The sequence below is a fragment of the Mustela nigripes genome, chromosome 7 (assembly GCF_022355385.1).
Source record: "Mustela nigripes isolate SB6536 chromosome 7, MUSNIG.SB6536, whole genome shotgun sequence".
Classification (NCBI taxonomy): domain Eukaryota; kingdom Metazoa; phylum Chordata; class Mammalia; order Carnivora; family Mustelidae; genus Mustela; species Mustela nigripes.
Window position 1 is genome coordinate 81,658,089 of NC_081563.1, and position 18,738 is coordinate 81,676,826.

An 18,738-nucleotide genomic window follows, 5' to 3' on the forward strand; every position below is an offset into this window, starting at 1 on the left:
GCAGATGCTGTAGTTTGCAGAGACCCACGCTCCCCCGCTCCCTAGGCTCCCGATTCACATTCCAGCCCCTACCACCTTCTAGCTGTGTGATCCCAAGCAAGTCACATGTGTGACATGGGGGTATGATGTGAAGAATTGGTGTCCTGCCTCTGCAAGCGTGGGTCTCTGCAAACTACAGCATCTGCCTTTATTATCCGTACTGGTTCTTTTTATTTATTATTTTGCCACTCCCTAAACTGTGATCAGCTATTCCATCCTTCAGTGTATCCCAGCTGTACCCTAAGCTCTCCAGGCCTCCTTACTTTTCCACTATGGGAGGTTAAAGGGCAGAGGAAGTGTCTCTGGAGTTGTTTACAAAAGACAAAGGCAAGAAATGGACCAGGGAGATTGCTGGCACAGAGATCAAGGGAATGGACATTAAAAAAAAAAAAAAAGAAGGCAGGGAGAAAAGAAGATTGGGAGAGAGGGAGGGAGGAAGGAAGGGGTGAGCAGAGAAGCCCCAGGCAAGCAAACACAAGAAACAGAAATTACTGAGTCCCCTGGGAAGCCCAGAGCAGGAGTCCCGACCTCACTGGCCATGATCCCACACTCTCCTCGTGTTTCCTGCAAGGAGATCACTTATGTCAAGGTAGACAGGTAGCATGGGGCAGGGATCACCTGTAGAATCTTCCTAAAGCCAACCTCTGTCCCAGGAAAAGGGTAAGAAGTGAAAGAAGGGACAATTTGGCACTCTTGTGCAAAGCACTTATCAGTGTTCCTCCTTTAATAAGGTCACCCTCTGCCAGTGTTACCCTCAGGACAAATGTCAGGTGATTGTACGCCTTTGCCTCTTTTCCTTAGTTCTTTTGTGCACAGGTTTCTAAGAGGTTCCTAGGAGCAAATAAGCCTGGGGGAAGGGAAGGGTGGGACGGAGGGTGATAAGGCCCCGTGGCCCCAGCTGGTTATGAGAGCAGACCTACCTGCCTGCGGAGCACACACACCACCCCGCCCAGTGTTGGAGTGAAGTTCATTTGTGAATTGTTACGGAAGAGCCCTGCTTGCCAGGATCAAATTTAGGGTAATGATAGGACCCCGGATTGCCTGTGAACTGGCATCTGCTCTCCTGGGAGCTTTTTGACATTTGTCTCCAAAACCACTTGTCTGTCTAACCAAATTTGGAATATCATTTTGTGAGCGTTGCTTACTTACAAACTCAACGTCCAGATTCTGTGGCCCTCCCAGACTGCCCTGCCATACGTCAGACCTGCAAATTCTGGTGGGCCTTGGAATAGCCCACATGGGGACCCTTGGAATGCCCACCCTTCCCCCAAAGCCCCTGCGTGCTGCTGAGCTCCCCCGCAGTGAGTGGCTCAGTAGGGACACCAGAAGGGGCTGGTAAGGGACCGGAAATGAAAGTGGGCGGGGCTGCTCAGAACAGCAGCAACATCTGTGTGCAGTGCTGAAATCACTCTTTCATCTTGTTGTGTGTTTTGACTCCACCTTCAAGTTCTCAGCACAGTTCAGCATGTTCCAGACCATCAAAGACCAGCTGGAGCAGCGGACACGGATCCTGCAAGCCAACATCCGGTGGCAGCAGGAAGAGCTCCACAAGATCCAGGAGCAGCTCTGCCTGGTGCAGGACTCCAACATCCAGGTGATGCCCCTTCCTGGGCCAGTGTCTGCCATGGCCTCTGTCCTCCCTGCTGCCCTGCAACATACGTACCTATCCTTTGACGGTGGGCAGGACTCCTGCCAAAGTCCGTCTGCACTGCCCTGATGAGTCCCGCTTACTAAGCATATTGAAACCCCCAACACCAAGGACAAGGAACGAATCCCACCTCTTCCATCCCCAACTCCAGGCCAAACTCGAATCTCACATGACTCCACCCCATTTACCCCTTGCTCTGTTGGGCACATAATGTCTATACATCCCCTGCGTTTTCATTCATAAGTGGTAGTTGATCACCCTGCATTGATGCTGGCCTCCCCCGTGGGGTTATAAACCCCCAGCACCTGTGTAACTGCGGGGGTTGCTGGTGGGGAACGTGGACGTGATCATGCTGTTGTCTCTCATCCAAAGCGCTAATGGAGGGAGATGTGGGAAATGATGGGATCAGCACCCTGCCCCGAGGCGGGGGCAGCCGAGGGAGCTGAGGACAGGAGGTCAGCACCAGACCACCCTGTTTGTGCATGCCCATTGTTCTGACATGTTCTGCATGTTCTGACAACAGCAGCTTTTAACCGTGACACCGTGCCCCAGAGTTCCCCTCCTTGAATCCTTTTGAGAGATTGTGTTTTGAAGGAAATCTGTATATACTAGATCTCTTTCAAGGATAAATGATTTTTACCAAGTTTTACCTGGATAAGTGCAAGGCTATTTTTCTTCCCAAGTGCATTCTTTTGACCCAGGCTCTAATTGTAAATGTAATTGTCTGCCTTGAGAGCTCTAAGCATTTGCAACCCCCTCTTAGGAGAGGCAGAAGGAAGCAGGAGAGTGTCTGGGGAAAATGGCTGGAGCCAGGGACCTGCAGCTTCCCGGGGCACAGTCCATTCAGACCCTCCCCAGGGCGACAGGCAGGCTCTGTGCGGGTGCAGTGCCCAGCTGGTGCACGCTGAGATAATGCGTGATGGGGTGGCGTCTGCTGCCCGCCATAGTGCCTCCCGGCGGCGGGGGTACCCCCAGAGGCGCTGCTGGCCGGCTTTCCGGACACTAGGTGCCCTTGCACACACCCTCCACCCAGGACTCGCTCTTCACTGGAAGGACCGAGCCCAGCAGCACACGCACAGCCCCGCCTACTGGGCGAGGGGCGGAGCGTCCGGCCACGCCCTCAGCCCAGCAGCTGCCCCGCCTCCTCGGCCGCACCCCAGAATGGACAGGGGAGAGGACCACCGTGTTTACTGGAAAAGAAATGAAGTCATCAAGGTGTCAAAGTCCCTTTTTACTTACTTCTTCCCAGCCGTAATGTTTTCTCACTGATCCAGGGCCTGATTGGCAGAACTTGCCTGACTCCAATTACTTGAATGGAATTTTTACACTAACAGGAAGGGGAAAATTGAGCCAGAAAGTGCTAAAAGCAAGGTAGGCGTATGAACATCCTCCTCAAAGCCCGGGCTTTTCTATTTCCTGCCTTTTCCACATTCAAGCTGAATTCTAAAATAACAAACGACACAAGGTTATCTTTTTCACTCCTTGTTATAAAGAATTCTATTTTATTTTGTAACCAATGCATTTTGTTACCCCTCAAAGTGTATATGCCCACAGAGCACTTGAGTTTTGTAAGGGTTGATGTGGAAATCAAGATCTCCAATGTGTTCCTTCCCTGTTTTCATTCTTGTGACCTTATCTTTGCAGTGGAATTTTCCAAAGAACATGGAAATCCACAAATAGTCCAACCAGAGAACTTTTCTTCAAGCAGTCTTCCTTCTTACAGTTTTACAGGCTTACAGGTGTAAAGAAATACATTCCAAAATGTTTAACCAAGATGTGATATTCGTTTTAAAAAAAGTGGTTCAAGCATAAAGAATAAGCAAGTAAAAATTACTCTATCCCTTCCCCCAAAAGGTAGGAGGGGGAAGGAGAAATTAAATAAGAATGGCAAAAAAAAAAAAAAAGAATGGCAAAATGTTGATAATTGTTGAAACCTAATGATGATACATGAGGTTTCCTTATACCCCTATTTTGTGTATTTCTAAGATATTCTGTGATATTAAGTACTGGTAAAAAAGCAGATTAGAATAATGAGAAACCACATTTAAGCATACGATTGGTTTATTCTTAAAAATTAGAAGCTTTTTTTCTTCTCTGATAACTTTTTCTATTTGAATTAGGGAGCTATTTTTCTCATACTTTCTATAAAGTTGACCCCGGTGCTGTTTAAGACATCATCTTCCTAAGCCATAATATTTTACTTTATTGTGGATAAAACAGAGAGGCACGGATTGTGCACAGCAGCAAACCAGGATTATTTCCCCAAAAATCCTTTACTCAAAGGTCAGTGGACTTTCTCACCTGAGTTTGGTGCCCTGGAACTTTCATAGAGTCCATGTGTGCATGTGATGCTTGCTGAGTATGATTATAAAAAGAAAAAAAGATTGGGTTATCAGGGAGAGGTCCTTCAAGGTGTTGGTGTTTGTACCTAGATGGAGTCACAAAGGGAGAGCTGTTCTGTCGAAAGGCTGTGTCATTCCCGGCAGTCTGAAGGATGCCTCTTGCTCTCTTTTTGAGAGTATGCGCGCCCTCTGCTGGCTACTTGAAGAAATGCCCGGACGGGCACTTGCTGCAAAGGCAAACCTGTTCCTTGATTAGTTCTTTCAATCATCCATCTTCCCATCCTTTCTTCCATCCATCCGTCCATCTATTCACTCATCACTCCTTCCTTCCATCTATTCACCCGTTCATCCATCCATTCATCTTTCCATCTTTCCATCCATCCTTCCTGCCACCCATTCTTTCGTCCATCCCTTAATCCATCCCTCCATCCGGCAGACACCCATTATGTATCCAGCACTTGGCTAGGCACTGTGGGAATACAGAGATACACAGGACAAGTAGAGGGTGCCTTCTGCCCTCAGAAGACACACATCGAGACAGAGCAGCAGACCCAGCAGTCTCTGACATAAGCAGAAACAGTTTGCCCTTCTCTGAGCAAAAGCCTCACTTATTTGTTTATTCATTCATTTATGCATTCCAGTCATTCATTTCTTAGATAGTTTTTATATGCCCAAAGAGGCAAGAGAACAAAGATCTCCTTTTTTTCATTTTTTAAGGATTTTTTATTTATTTACTTGTCAGAGAGAGAGAGCACGAGGAGTGGGAGCAGCAGGCAGAGGGAGAAGCAGGCTCCCCACTGAGCAAGGATCCCGATGCAGGACTCGATCCCAGGACCCTGGGATCATGACCTGAGCTGAAGGCAGATGCCTAATGGAGGCAGCACCCAGACATCTCTCTTTTTTTCATTTTAAATATTATTGTTGCTATCTAACATTGATTGAGCCCTGACTATGTCTCAGCATAAATCTTACTTAATCCTTTATGGGCTGTGTGCTCTTGATGTCACTGTTTTATGAACGAGGAAACTAAAGCTTTGAAAAGTCATGAATAGTGCCCCGGTCATACCATAGTAGACAATGGGGGCTGGAATCTGAACTAACATATATGATTAAAGCCACATTATACTGCCTGTCATAAAGTTTGCATTGACTCGAAATCTGATCAGAAGGTAAATTGTTCCCTACCAGAAAAAATGTATGTTATGTAGTTTGAGTATTGGGTTTTTGCCAAAGTGATGAAGTGTAGGTCACCATATGTGCTATAGATAAGCCATATTATAATAGGGAGCTGGGAACACAAAAGTATTAATCCCCAAACGGAATCTAAGATGATGGATACCCAGAAAATTCTTCTTAACATCTAAAGTGACAAAGAGCTCTCATTCAAAACTGCTGGGGGGGGGGGCGCGGGGGAGGGATGTGGCTGGACAGTAGGGAGATGGGACTTGGTCCAATTCAGCCAACCACCCACCCTGGGCGTCTGGGATCCCTGAGCTGGGATTAAAACCCCAGAGGCTGGAAAGAAGAGGGCCTCCCTTCTGAACTCTAAGCCCCAGGCCTAAAGGGAGGGGGGGTATTGCTTGTCAAGAATCCAATATGTTAGATAATGTCAGTTTTCAGCCAGCTCCTTAAGAGCTGGCTACAGGTTTCAGGTTTAAATTATGACTGAAAGTATTAAAGTTGCTCTTCTTAGACTTTTAGAATCAATTTACAGATTACATTTGATTTACAAATCTACTAATTTGATCTAAAAATAACAGTGCTTTTACTTATGTTTTTATTTATGTTCAGTTAGTTTATAGATTGAACAAACTGTAAATAATCAACATATCCACAAAAACCATTAATCTACAAGTTTAGTATATCTAAAGCCTTCAAACTTTCCTGGGCGTAATAAGGCCTTCTAAAGCATGCAAACTTTAGAAGTGAAATCTTTCAAAGCACTCAGTTCTTTTAAATCTAGTACATCAGACTTACAAATGAGGCAGATCGAGGTTCTCACAAACACCCAAACATTCTACAAACTTGACCAAATTCCCTTAACCCTTTCAAATTAAGATGGCCAGGCTAACTTATCATATTGGCCTTCCTGGAAATGCAGTTACCTTGTTAATGGGAGCAGATCCGCCATCTCAGCTGGGAGCACTGGGCTGAAGGTACCAACCACAGGGTGGGTATACACCCTGGTCTGTGGCCTGGTCCTGCTTCCAGGATGGTGCGGCCCGTGACACAGGTTAGTCCACCCTCTCCCACCAACCGTTCCATTCTTGGGGTATTTCTCTCTCCTCCTAAGGAACCAAAAGGCCAGCCCAGACACTGTACAAGTACATCAAGTCATTTATAAGCCATCTGGATCTAAGCATCTTTCATCCTGTTAGACCCCCATTGCTAGACCATAAGCTTCTCAAAGGGTCAGTGTCCTTCCAACCCCCTGCTCCATCTTCAGGGCCCTCGTGCTGTGCCCGCAGCATTATAGCCTCCCGATGCCCCCATGTGGAGTGAATGAATTCTTCCCCGGCAGGTCAGAGAGATCAAGAAAGCTGACCTCTTGCCGTGGATGGGAAATACGAAAAAGGTACAGACAGTACCTTGGTTTGTGAAGGCAAAGCTCCGAAGGTGAAGACCCCTGTGATCCCAACCTTAAAGGCCCTCCTTTTCTGCTTGCAGATGTTTCTACAGCAGCCAGCTGTATCCCTGAGCTTCAGCAGTGCCCCGAGGCCTGAGGCTCAGCAGCAAGTCCAGCAGAGGTCGGCCCCAAGCTCCCAGGCCCAGCTTGTGACCAGCCCTCAACTTCCCGGGCAGATCGCTTCTGCCCAGGTGGCGAACCAGCACCTGCTCAGAGAATCCAGTGTGATATCGACCCAAGTAAGTGTGCTCAATTCTGGCCCCCAAAGCAGACCAGGGCATGCAAGAGTTCTGCAGTCTCCCTTACCTGGAAACCTATCGAGCTGTTCCTCTTCTGTGACCAGGGCTAGATGATGGTGGTGCAGGGATTTCCTTTCCTTATTCTAAGACACTCTGAAGCCCAAGTTGTACTAGTTTCCTCCTGTGTTTTATTAATGTATTAAAATACCTCAAAGGTATCCTGCAGCTGAAACTTTAGCTTTGATCCTTACGGGGGTGAGAGGGAGATCTAGGCACCCAGACACACTGACAGCCATATAGCCCCGCCTGTGTGTCCTGTGTCCTCACCATCTGCTCTTGGTTTTAGCCACGTTCAGTGTGAGAACACAGGCTATCCACTTCCATTTGTTGTCCCTTTCCCCGGGGCCAGCATGCCCTTCCCTGTACCTCAGATTCCCCACCAGGCCCTTCCCTCACAGCCATTACCACCTACTACAAGCCACCCGTGACCTTGCAAGCTGACAGTCACCCGTCAATCAATGGCACTTGAATTGAATACAATTAAGAAGTCCTAAGCCCCTGCTTCTGGAAGATCAAAGATCGGAAGGCAAGATATAGCCTCTCCTCAAGCCTCATATTGGCATCCATCACCATGGGTCCAGCAAACATCTGCTCTGAGCACCTCTCATTCATCATCCCCCAGGGGAACAGATGTGAATAAGAATGGCCTTGACTCCTTAGGGAATGTAAACAGATCATGTACAATAAAAAGTGGGAAAGTACACATTTAAGAGTTTGGCCCATCTTAAGGGCTTTCCTTTAAAATGCAGCCTTTGGATTCTAAAGGTCAAGAGAAAATGAGAATAGCCGAGAAGAATCTAGAAAAGAAAAAAAACCCCACAAAACTGAGGAAGGACCTACACTAACATTGAAAGATTTCATGGAAGGTCAGAGGGTTAAAACACTGTGGTGCCATCATATGAATGGACAGTCAGTCAAACAGGGCAAAACCTAAAGAGCACAAGCAAATCCAAGCCCAATCCCTCATTCATTTATGATTTCACTCAACAAGTATTTGTCAAGTACTCACCCTGTAATAGGCACTAAGTTCTAAGCCCTGAGGGACAAGCAGTAAACAAAAGGAAAAAGAAAAAAAAACTTCTCTGATCCAAGTCAGGGGAGAGACAAACAAATAAAGATCCCAACCTATCAAGTCGTGATGTGGGACCACTGGTGAAGGTGGAATGGTGGACTGGAGTTTTAACTAGGTGGCCTTCTCTAAGAGAAGATTGTATTTGAGCAAAGACCTGAAAGGATGAGAGAATGAGCCATACTGGTATTAAGGAGAAGAGCATGGAGTGATCAGCCAGTGCCAAGGCCCTGAGGCAGGAGTGATCCTGATGAGTTGGAGGGAAACAGCAAGGAGGTCCTTGCTAAAGTGGAATTGATGAATCAGAAGGTAGTTTGGTTCATGCACATTTTCCTGGCCTGCAGAGAGCCTGACACTGTGGTAGGTCCAAGGGAATCAAGGAATCCTTGAGGTGCTTAGAAGCCAACAGGGACAGTCACAAGATCAAAATAGTTTAAAAAAACAAAACAAAACAAAAAAAAAACTCGTGGGTCCTAAGTTAGAAGAAGGGCCAAGGTGGATAGAAGAGAGGGGTTCTGGGAAGGAGGGTTCCTGGAGCAATAACTCCAGAGCTGAGTCTGAATTTTACCTTTCTGATTAACATGATGGCTCCAGGGTCCAAGGCCAATGCGAAGCTCGCAGATGATGCAAGGAAGCAGCCACTCGGTGAACAGCTTGACGTCCCAGTTCAGCAGCGCCGCGGCGGTGCTCCCGCCAACTCTGAGCCTGACCACACTCGCTTCTGCCTCCCAGGATGGCAGCCAGTGCCAGTCCAGCCCAGACTTCAGCCATGACCGGCAGCTCAGGTACAGAGACTGCCCTTGTTTGAAAGACAGCTGAGGTGCAGGCTTTCCAGTGACCCTGTCAGCCTCCCTGCTGCTGTGGATGGAGGCAGAGTTCAGGTGATTCTGGCTAACAGAGTGGCTAGAGAGGCCCGGGGCTCAGATGGCTGCACTCATCACCCTCTGAGAGCAGAGCGGGCACCGTGGGGATCATGGGCAGCCAGAATGGGCCCAGCCGGGCTGGGCAGGTGCTGCCCTCAGCCAGCGGGTCCACAGTGGGGGTGCTGATTCAAGTTTCCCATTTATCTCCCCCCCTCTGCTCCAAGGCTATTGCTGAGCCAGCCCATCCAGCCCATGATGCCTGGGTCCTGTGATGCGAGGCAGCCCTCAGAGGTCAGCAGGACTGGACGGCAAGTCAAGTAGGTGGCCCCGGGTGGAGGGAGGAGGCAGAGAGCTGCGCTGAGCGCTCTCGGGCTGGCAGGGTTCTCATCGGCCTGGACCAGCAGCGCTCCGCGTGCGTGTCGCGCACCAAAGGCAAGGTCAACGTGTGCCTACCCCCTTTGCAGGAGCACCCCTTTAGCTTTTCTTCCATTTCCCACTAAAAACGGTAAAACTGTGTGCCAGCATCCCATGCTTAGAATAGGACCTAAAGGAAACAATTATATTCTCTGTCATCATCTTTAGGCATCTTTTCAGTTCTGTCCCCCTGGTAATAACCCAGGTACATGTAGCCTGATCACCCTCCCCAGGGCCCTCCTATGGCTTCCTCTGACGCACAGACGCTGGCAGATTCCACAGGTGTACTCGGAGCCCTCATGCCGAGTCACGGGACCATGAAACCCTGCCAGTGTGGGTCCTCCTTTCCTCCCAGACAAGCAACCTTCTCCTTTCCCCAGACCCCTCACCACTGGCAGCCCCAACGTCCAGGAGTGGCTTGGCTCCCCTGTTGCATTAATTACTCAGGACAAAGGGTAATGGAGATAGAGGACTGAATACACGAAAAGCGACTGGGAAGTAGTTCCTAGCTCTTTGACATGAGGCAGAAGTACAACAGGCATCTTTCCTGTCTAAACACTGGTTGAGTGTCTGTCAGCAGTTCGCTGGGACAGTTCTAGCTAGTTCCCCCACCCCATTCCCTGGGATGCACGCTTCCCGCTGGGAAGCCCTTCCTCCTGCCTCCTCCCTCAGCAGCAAGAACAGTAGCAGTGCATGGTTACTGAACAGTTCTGAGGGCGGGGGTCTGTACCTACAGCATTTCATTTTACCCCAATAAAAACCCCACAGGGGGGTCACATGGGGAATGCGCACTTCGGGGAGCCATCTTTAAATTCTCCAATGGTGCTTTCAGTTAGAAAAAACAAAGACTTTTGTTATATCGCTCTCCAGGGATGCTTAAAATGCAGTGAACAAGGGGAAAATGGGATTTCTTTCCTCTGGAACTCTCCAGTGTTTGGTCAACCCAATTTCTACCTTTCCTGTCTCCTTTACCGTCTCTTCTAGACATGACCCAATGCCCCATCTTGTTACAAATGACAGAGACATGACATTTCCAAAAATATAATGCAAAATGGACTTCTCTGTGGAGGCTTTAAACACCTGTTCCTATTCTCTGCTCCTCTGGAGCTTTCCTAACTAGCCTTCCTCTGCCTCTTGTTCATGGCCCATGATCATCAACACCTTTTTTCTTTTGTAATTTTTTTTAACTGTTGTAGAATATATATGCAACAAAAATGTTACTGTTTTAAGTCTCTTTAAGCATACCTTTCAGTGACATCCACCATCACCACCGCCCGTCTCCAGAACTTCTTGATCTTCCCAAACTGAAACTCTAACCCACATTACACACTAACTCCCTGTTCCCTCTACTCTCCAGTCCCACAATCTGCTCTCTTTTATGAACCTGACTCCTCTAGGAATCTCATCTAAGGGGAGTCACACAAGACTTTCCTTTTGTGACTGGCTTACTTCACTCAGTATGATGCCTTTAAGGTTCATCCATGCTCTAGCATGAATCAGTATTTACTTCCTTTTTAAAAGACTGGATAATATTACATTATATGTACATGCAATATTTTGCTTATCTATTCATCTGTCAGTTGATACTTGGGCTGCTTCTACTTTTTGCTTATTGAAAATAATGTTGCTACAAACAAAGATTTACAAATGTTTGCTTGAGTCCCTGCTTTCATCTTCACTGGGGTATATACCCAAAAGTGGAAATGGCCAGATCATATGATGATTCTAGACTTAATTTGCTGAGGTACTGCCATTCTGTTTTCCATAATAGCATTTTACATTTCTTTTTTAAATTTTTATTTATTTACTTATTTTTTAGAGAAAGAAGTGAGGGGGGAGGGACTTGGGGAGAGAGCAAGAGAATCTTAAGCAGGCTCCACACTCAGCGTGGAGCCCGACTCAGGGCTTGATCTCACAACCCTGAGATCATGACCTGAGCTGTAATCAACAGTCAGACACTTAACTGACTGAGCCACCCAGGTGTCCCCCATTTTCCACTCCTATTAGTGCACAAGTTCCAATTTCTCCACATCGTCATCAATGCTATTTTGGTTTGTTTTTTGTTTTTTGTTTTTTCATAATAGCCATTGTAATGGCTATGAAGCGGTATCTCATTTTGATTTTGATTTGTATTTCTCTATTGTCTAAGGATGTTAAGCATCTTTTTTTGTGCTTATTAGCCATTTGTGTCTTTTTTTGAGAGAAATGTCTGTTCAAACCCTTTGCCCATTTTTGCAGTCGGGCTGTTTTGTTGTTGTTGTTGTTGTCGTTGAGTTGTAGGAATTTTTTAAAAAATATTCTGGATAGCAATCCCTTGTTAGATATATGACTCACCAATACTTTTTCATAGGGGGCCTTCTCAATCCAGGAATAGTGTCATTTGATGCACCAAAGTTTTTGATTTTTACAAAGCCCAGTCTATCTGTGTGCCCTTTTGTTGCCTGTGCTGTTGGTGCCACATCAACACCTCTTTCTTAAAAGTCTGTTTTCTCCTTCCCACATGTGACCAAACAGGTATCCACAGAGCCAGGCCGTGTTTCCAAATGCAGACATGCACACCACCAGCAACAGCGCCTCGCCCCCCGTCCTGCTGATGGGACAGGCGGTGCCCCAGCCCAGCTTCCCCGCCTCCAGGCAGTCGCCCCTGCAGCCCGCACAGGCCCAGCAGCAGCCACAGCACTTCCTGCAGGTGGGGGCCGCCACACACATGCGCCTGGGCACAGGGTACAGCTCCACAGCCCCGGCCTGACAGGCCTTTCCCTCCCTGGCTTTCAGGATGGTTCTAGTCCTCAGTTCCAGAACAAGCCCCAGATAGATTTGCGTTTGAGGCTTTATAGTTTATGAAGTTTATAAAACTTAAAGTTTATAAAGTGTTTGTATATTTAGTAGGAGAAATTTAGACTCAGTTATTATGCCTCATACATTATGTGCTTAAAATATCCATCCTTAATGCTATTCCATCTGACAAACACTATTTACAAAATTTGTACCTAGTATGTTTTGTGGGTAGTTTGGAATATGGGAGAGAGTGGGGCAAATTTGAATCAGTAAGATGACTAATGCCTGCAAAAAAAAAAAAAAAATCCATCTTTAAGAAGTAATTGTTATTATGATACGTATCCCTATTTTTGAGAGCAAAAGTCAGACACCAATTACTATGTTTGTCAGACTCATTAGTGTGTTTACACACACGGTCTTATATAAATACAAATTATATCATGTTTAAAGATTCATCCAACTTGCTTGACAAATACAATAATGTGGCATGAAATTGGGGCTTTCCAGGAAAATGTGGGGCACTTTCACATATGGTCGCTGCTTACTTTAAGCAAGTGCCAAACACACTGGAAGGTGGGAGCATGAGAGCCAGTGGTTGATGTTCAGAGGGGACCAGAAATGTCTGCTGGGGCTCTGGCCTTCCCTCCAACATATGCCCAGAATGCTCCTTCCTGCCCAGCCCTGCCTCTGTCCTTTGCACATACTCCTGGGCCTCCAGCCCCCACCACAGGGCAGAGCAAGGCTTTCCCTTTGCTCTGCTTCCCTGCTTAGACACCTTCAAAGCCACAGGAGAGTGTTGTGACTGAGACATTTCAAGGACAGGTGAGATAAAGATGAAGAGAGTCCTTCTGGAAGGTCTCAAATGCAATTTAATTCCAAAGATGCTAACCCACCTGTGATGTATTTTCCAAGTTGCCTGGCTTCAAGCATAGGGGAAGTTAACTCAAGACTTTAGCTTTATGTATCTTGTCATTTTGTGGGACCCAAGTGATTTCAGATGGGCACAGGTGAAGAAGGCAGGGATGGTCTGGGCTGAGTTAGAGGCCTCCCATGTCTTTCTGCAGTCCTGGCAGCAAACATGTTGATGGGAATCTGTTCCTCCAAGACATGGGGCTAAGAAGACACAGAGCATTTGGGCCTTCTCGCTGGTCTCCAGGACCTTGTGCTACAATGTGGGGAGAAGGAATGTCCTAGAAAGCAGCCAGGCTTTGTTTGTGCCAGTAAGAGCACTGTGGCTGGAGGCCTTCATGGAGGAAGTCCCCAGGGCATCTGCTGCAGAGCCAAAGTGTGGGTGAAGTGAATGGAGAGGAAGGGACAGTATTGCAATAAGAGAGACAGCCTGAGCCGAAGTGGAGGGGCAGGTGTGCCTGGGGTTCATTGGGTGGTTTGGACGGGGGAGATTTCATGGATGGGAAGAGTATGGAATGGGACTGATGGTTCCAAAGTTAGGGTTTGACCAGTTGAAGTTTCTGGGCTTCAAATTAGGATGTTCCCCCATTGATGCTGGAGAATGGGGAGCAGTCACTGAATCAGGGACCATGGTGAAAAGTATACAGACTGCATGCGTGTTTGGTTTCTGCCCTGTCAATGATCTGCATATGGTCTCAGGTCCCAACATCCCAAAATACACAGGCCATGTGTAGATCATGTGCACTTGTTCAGGAAACCACACCCCAAAGTCTGCTTCCTGGCCCACTGGGACCCAAAGTGCTGGCAGAGAACTTAGCTTAGAATTCACACCCACCTGTCAGAGCCTCAGGCTCCTTTCTTCCCCACCCACCCAACCCCCAAGGTACTGCCACGATTAGACACCAACTCCCCACCCCCTGCCCTGGCCACCCACAGAGGTGAGTCCTCTAGCTCTTTGTCCTTTCTTTCCAGGTGCAGGCACCAACCTCTCTGCACAGTGAGCAACAGGACTCGCTACTTCTCTCCACCTACTCGCAACAGCCAGGGACCCTGGGCTACCCCCCACCGCCCCAGTCCTCACGCCCTCCCCGAAGGGTCAGCAGCCTCTCTGAGTCCTCGGGCCTCCAGCAGCCACCCCGGTAGAGCCCTGGCTTGTCCATCGGGTCACAATCAGCTTTAACCAATGGACGGACCATGGGGTGGCCACAAGAATTGGGGAGAGGAGTTGAAACCCTTGGCTTTTGTGCACACTGCATACATTTCAGAACTCCTGGATGGTAACCATCTCCAGAGCACGGTGGCTGGCACGTGGAAAATGATCAGAATACTGGCCATGTTTCCCTAGCCTCTGTGTTTCTCGGGCACGCTCTACAGCCATACTCGGATTGGAAACGAGTGCCCCCACGTAAGTGTTGTTACTCAGTTCACCTAGCAGATGGCACGGCTGGGCACATCCTCCCTGAGAGCACGCTGGTCCCTCTAGCTGGCTGTGGTGCGTCCACACTTGCTAGCTGGCCTTTACTCTCTTCATCCTCTTTCCTTTGCATTCCAGAAGCACTGGGTCAGAGATCTGTTGAAGAGAGAGAATAAAGAGATTATTTTTCATTATTTTTAAATGGTGGCTTTTGTTTTAATTTGCACAGCTGCACAGAGGAGATAACTTAGGCACTTTCAGGTATTAAAAATAAGTAGGTCTCGCGACTTCACTTGGAGACCACAGGATCAAAAACAGCCCACCAATCAGATGGCAGAGCCGGTGGTTCTTAACCGGACCACAGACCCATGCCCTCTGGCCTGGAACCCAACGGAAGGAGGCTCTTTCTAGTGATTATTGTCTCCCCTGAATATAACACTGGACTGTTCCTGTTTACTTCCTTGATTGCAACTACAAAGGCGGACTCAAAGCAAAGCACAATCACGCAGCTGATATTCCAGAATCCTATTGGGACCTCCGAGATAGAATTGGAGGAAGAGGTTTCCCGGGCCGGGCAGGCCCGTGGAGCTCCGGGTCCCCGAGGAAACCCCAGCACGTGCCGGCCCCTTGAGTCAGAATGCTGCACCTTTCTACAGATCTTTCATGAGAAGATCGAGGATTGGATTCTCCTTTTCAAAATGCACTTTGCTTTTTTTGTATGTTTTGTTATGTTGGGATGTTTCTAAAGAAAAGATTTTATGTAATTAAAAGACAAAGTGTAGTGAATTGTACAGCTGTTGTAATAATGACCTATTTCTATATAAAATAAAATTGTATGAATTATGTGTAAATTATTTTGTATCTGAGACACCAGTTCCTTTCCCGGATCTAAAAGTATAAAGGTTTTCTTGTGTTTTTCTGTGAGTGGCCATTTTGTAATAAATTAACAAATTTGTACAATTTCCTCTGGAGGCAGTTTCTGTCCCTTGTTATCTATGCATGCATACATCTTTTCTTCACTTAAGAAAAAATTTTTTTTATTTCAGGATGTTCCCAAGGATAATCCAAGGTAGAGAAAAGGTGAAAGTGAGCAATGAATGAATCAGGTAATGGCATTAGGTTTTTTGAGAGCAACATGTGCACAAGCCCTTCAGGTCTTGACCTTCACAATTGAAGGTCGTGCCAGGAAAAAAATACCAGTTGTTCACTGTGAAGATGACAACACAACAAACAGAAACAGCAAAGGCTCCTGGAAACATCTCAGGCTTCCAGACATAGGGAGTCCATGGTGATGCCAGAGACATTCTGCATCAAGGCAGTCCCAGCCCCTAATGAGCTTCACCCAGGCTGGAGTTCAAGGACTTCCCCCACCAGCACTTAGATATCAGGGATGCACATTCCAGTTCGCGGGTCTGTGTATGAGAGGTGTGTACACACATCGCGTTGACGCAGGGAGAGACAACAGCAGCCTCTGGGAGGCTTCTGCCAACTGCAAACATTCCCTGCCCTTCTCCATGGGGCTTCATCCCTGAGATGGTGATGCTCAGCACAAACGTTGCCGCAAATGCTGGTCCAAGAGAAGAAGGTTCCTTTCCTTGCTCCATCGCTAGAGCTCTGTGCATCTACCTGCTTCCCCATGAGATAGTGGGAGCAGTTTTGGATGGCACGAGAGGCTATACATAGAAAAGGAGTTTTACTGTTCATAGAATTGTATTCCTGAAAAAAAGTAAGTGTAAATGTTTTGCATGCATTCGGATCATTTATTCTTTAAAGGAACCAGAAATGAACCCTCTTTTTATTTATTTATTTACTTCTTTATTTAAGAGAGGGATAGAGAGGGAGGGGGTGCCGAGGGAAAGGGAGAAAGAGAATCCCAAGCAGGTTCCACACCCAGCACAGAGCCCAACATGGGATTTGCTCCCACACAACCCTGAGATCATGACCTGAGCTGAAATCAAGAGTTGGACGCTTAACCGACTGAGCCACGCAGGCATCCCCATAAACCCTCTTTTTAAAACAAAAAGTCTGGGGATGCCTGGCTGGCTCTGTCAGTGGAGCATGTGACTCTTGATCTTTGGGTCATGAGTGCGCACCCCACATTGGGTGTGGAACCTATTTAAAATGAAATTAAAAATAAATACATAAAAATGTAAAGGCTGCTTTTAGGCAGTCTTGAGCAATGGAATGTAGAAAGGGCCCACAGCAACCCCCTCACTGAATACAGACAGGCCCATCAGGTGACCCACCTCAAAATATCCAAAGCCCCTAACTAACCGGTGGGCTACTTACCAAAAAGGGAAAATTCCAAATATCACCATACCTCCTCACCATCCCTCTTTAAAAACAGCCCCCTCCCACTACCTCATTGCAGACAGCCTCTCCTTTGCTGTTCTGCCCACTGCTCTCTTGCCCTGTATTCAGTAAACTTCTGTCTTCTTTGTTCTCTCTTGGGTGAAGCCTTTCAGGGCCCACACCACGGGCTTCCACACAATCATGGCCCCACATCTGGGGGCTCCCATCCGTTCAGGAGATTCACCATATTTAGACACCACAAAAAAAAAAAAAAAAAAAAAAAAAAGTCTGTGTGAAACTAGTACTATTTTGGAATTGAACTGTTCTGTAAATTCAAAGGTTTATAAATCTGATCTTTCTGTATTTGAATTTTAATTGGCTGTCAGAATTCTTCTAAGCAAAGTAAGATTTTTAAAAAAGATTTTATTTATTTATTTGACAGAGATCACAAGCAGGCAGAGAGGCAGGCAGAGAGAGGGGGGGGGGGAAGCAGGCTCCCTGCTGAGAGCCCTATGCAGGGGTGGGAAGCTCCATCCCAAGACCCTGAGATCACCACCCAAGCAGAAGGCAGTGGCTTTGACCCACTAAGCCACCCAGGCACCCCCAAAGTAAGATTTTTAATGGGAGCAGCATATTTATTGTTCTAGGATTTTCTAGCTGGAAGTCATTGAAAGAGGGTGGAGTATAGCATGCTACTAATTTAATTCAGCTTTGCTTAAATCTTACACATATTCAGCATCTGGATAAACTCAGAAAACTCTTTATTGTTTAAACTCGCATAACATCAGACGAAATTTAATCCCCAAGCATTTGATTCATTTAATTTTGCTCATTAAAAAGTTGTTTTGCAACCCTGTCTTGTTTCCAGAAAAACCATGACCTTCTCTTTGGAAAACTGCAAAGTCTTGGCTCATGAGGAGGGGTTGAAACGCGAACTCTGGAATACACAAGTTTTGGAATACTGCTACTGAACACATCTCCTTTTAGTGCCTCCCTTCTGCATCACCACACCCCTTCCATCTTAAAAATCTTCCAGTGGCTCTGCAGAAGAAGTCCAACTGGACCATTAAGCTGAGCCCCAAATCTTTCCAAAGACCTTCCAGCATTTAAGGCTTGTTGCTCCCTTGAGACCGGAGTCTTCTTCCTTGCTGCCCCCATGGGGTAGCATTCACATCCTGTCTCATTTTAACAATTCCCTGGTAACCAGGCAAGAAGCCCAGCTAACAAATACTGGAGACTTGCAAAAGACACAAAGTTCATATTATAGGTTTTGGTCTGTGGGAGGCTAGCAGTTGGACTGGCCTGAACCGTGAGGCTAGACTGAAACAAGTCTGGTGGTTATCAGCCCTTCAAACCAAATGGCTTTTATTATTTAATTTGTTCATTTAATATTTATTATTATTATTATTATTTTATTTACTTAAAGCAAAAGTTGAGAGCTGAAAGGGAGATTTTGTCAATTTCCAGTAGAGGGGTCTATTTGCTTGAAATTTAACAACTTTCAAGATATAAGAAGATCCTTAAGTGTTTCCGAGAAAATAAAACATATCACAAAGGATGACACATGACGTCTCAACAACCACACTGAAAGAAGACAATGAAGAATGCCTTCAAAACACAGGGAAGAAATTATTTTCAACCTGAAATTCCATACAAGTGAAAGTATTAATGAATTTAAGGGTTGAATGAAAACTTTCAGCTATGTGAGGGCTCAAAAACTTTAGCTCTCATCCTTCCCTGTGTTAAGCCACTAAATGGTGCACTCCTCTGAAGTAAGGGAGTTCATCAAGAATAAAGAAGGAATGGGTCCAAGTGACTGTCTTAGAATCCCCACATTGGTGACATTGTTATTAGGTCTCTCAGAAGCTCCAGAACAATCCCTCTCAGCACCTCCTCAGATCTCCCTGTCATCTCTCAGATACCTAAGCTACTTGTACAACATGACTGCTTCATGCTTCCCTGGGTCTCCTGCCTTTTGTTCCCCTCCCTCAGCATGGCTTTATGCCCCAGGAGACAGTATAGGTGGCAAGCATTCCAACCCCATA

General features: G+C 46.7%; 1 protein-coding gene across 3 annotated transcripts in view; it reads left to right on the top strand.

The window, feature by feature from the left end:
* The window catches only part of NPAS2 (neuronal PAS domain protein 2), a 153,228-nt gene extending 137,869 nt beyond the window's left edge, over nt 1-15,359 (top strand). Inside the window, exons 16-21 of one of the 3 annotated variants that reach the window (XM_059406270.1) lie at nt 1,487-1,633; nt 6,697-6,894; nt 8,618-8,808; nt 9,111-9,177; nt 11,815-11,989; nt 13,960-14,072. In XM_059406270.1, coding sequence (XP_059262253.1) covers nt 1,487-1,633; nt 6,697-6,894; nt 8,618-8,808; nt 9,111-9,177; nt 11,815-11,989; nt 13,960-13,988 — 807 coding nt within the window. In that variant the 3' untranslated portion in view covers nt 13,989-14,072. Of the gene's footprint in view, nt 1-1,486; nt 1,634-6,696; nt 6,895-8,617; nt 8,809-9,110; nt 9,204-11,814; nt 11,990-13,959 lie in introns of all 3 variants that reach the window. The other 2 variants (XM_059406269.1, XM_059406268.1) reach the window with 2 other exon arrangements.
* The last annotated feature ends 3,379 nt before the right edge of the window (nt 15,360-18,738 follow it).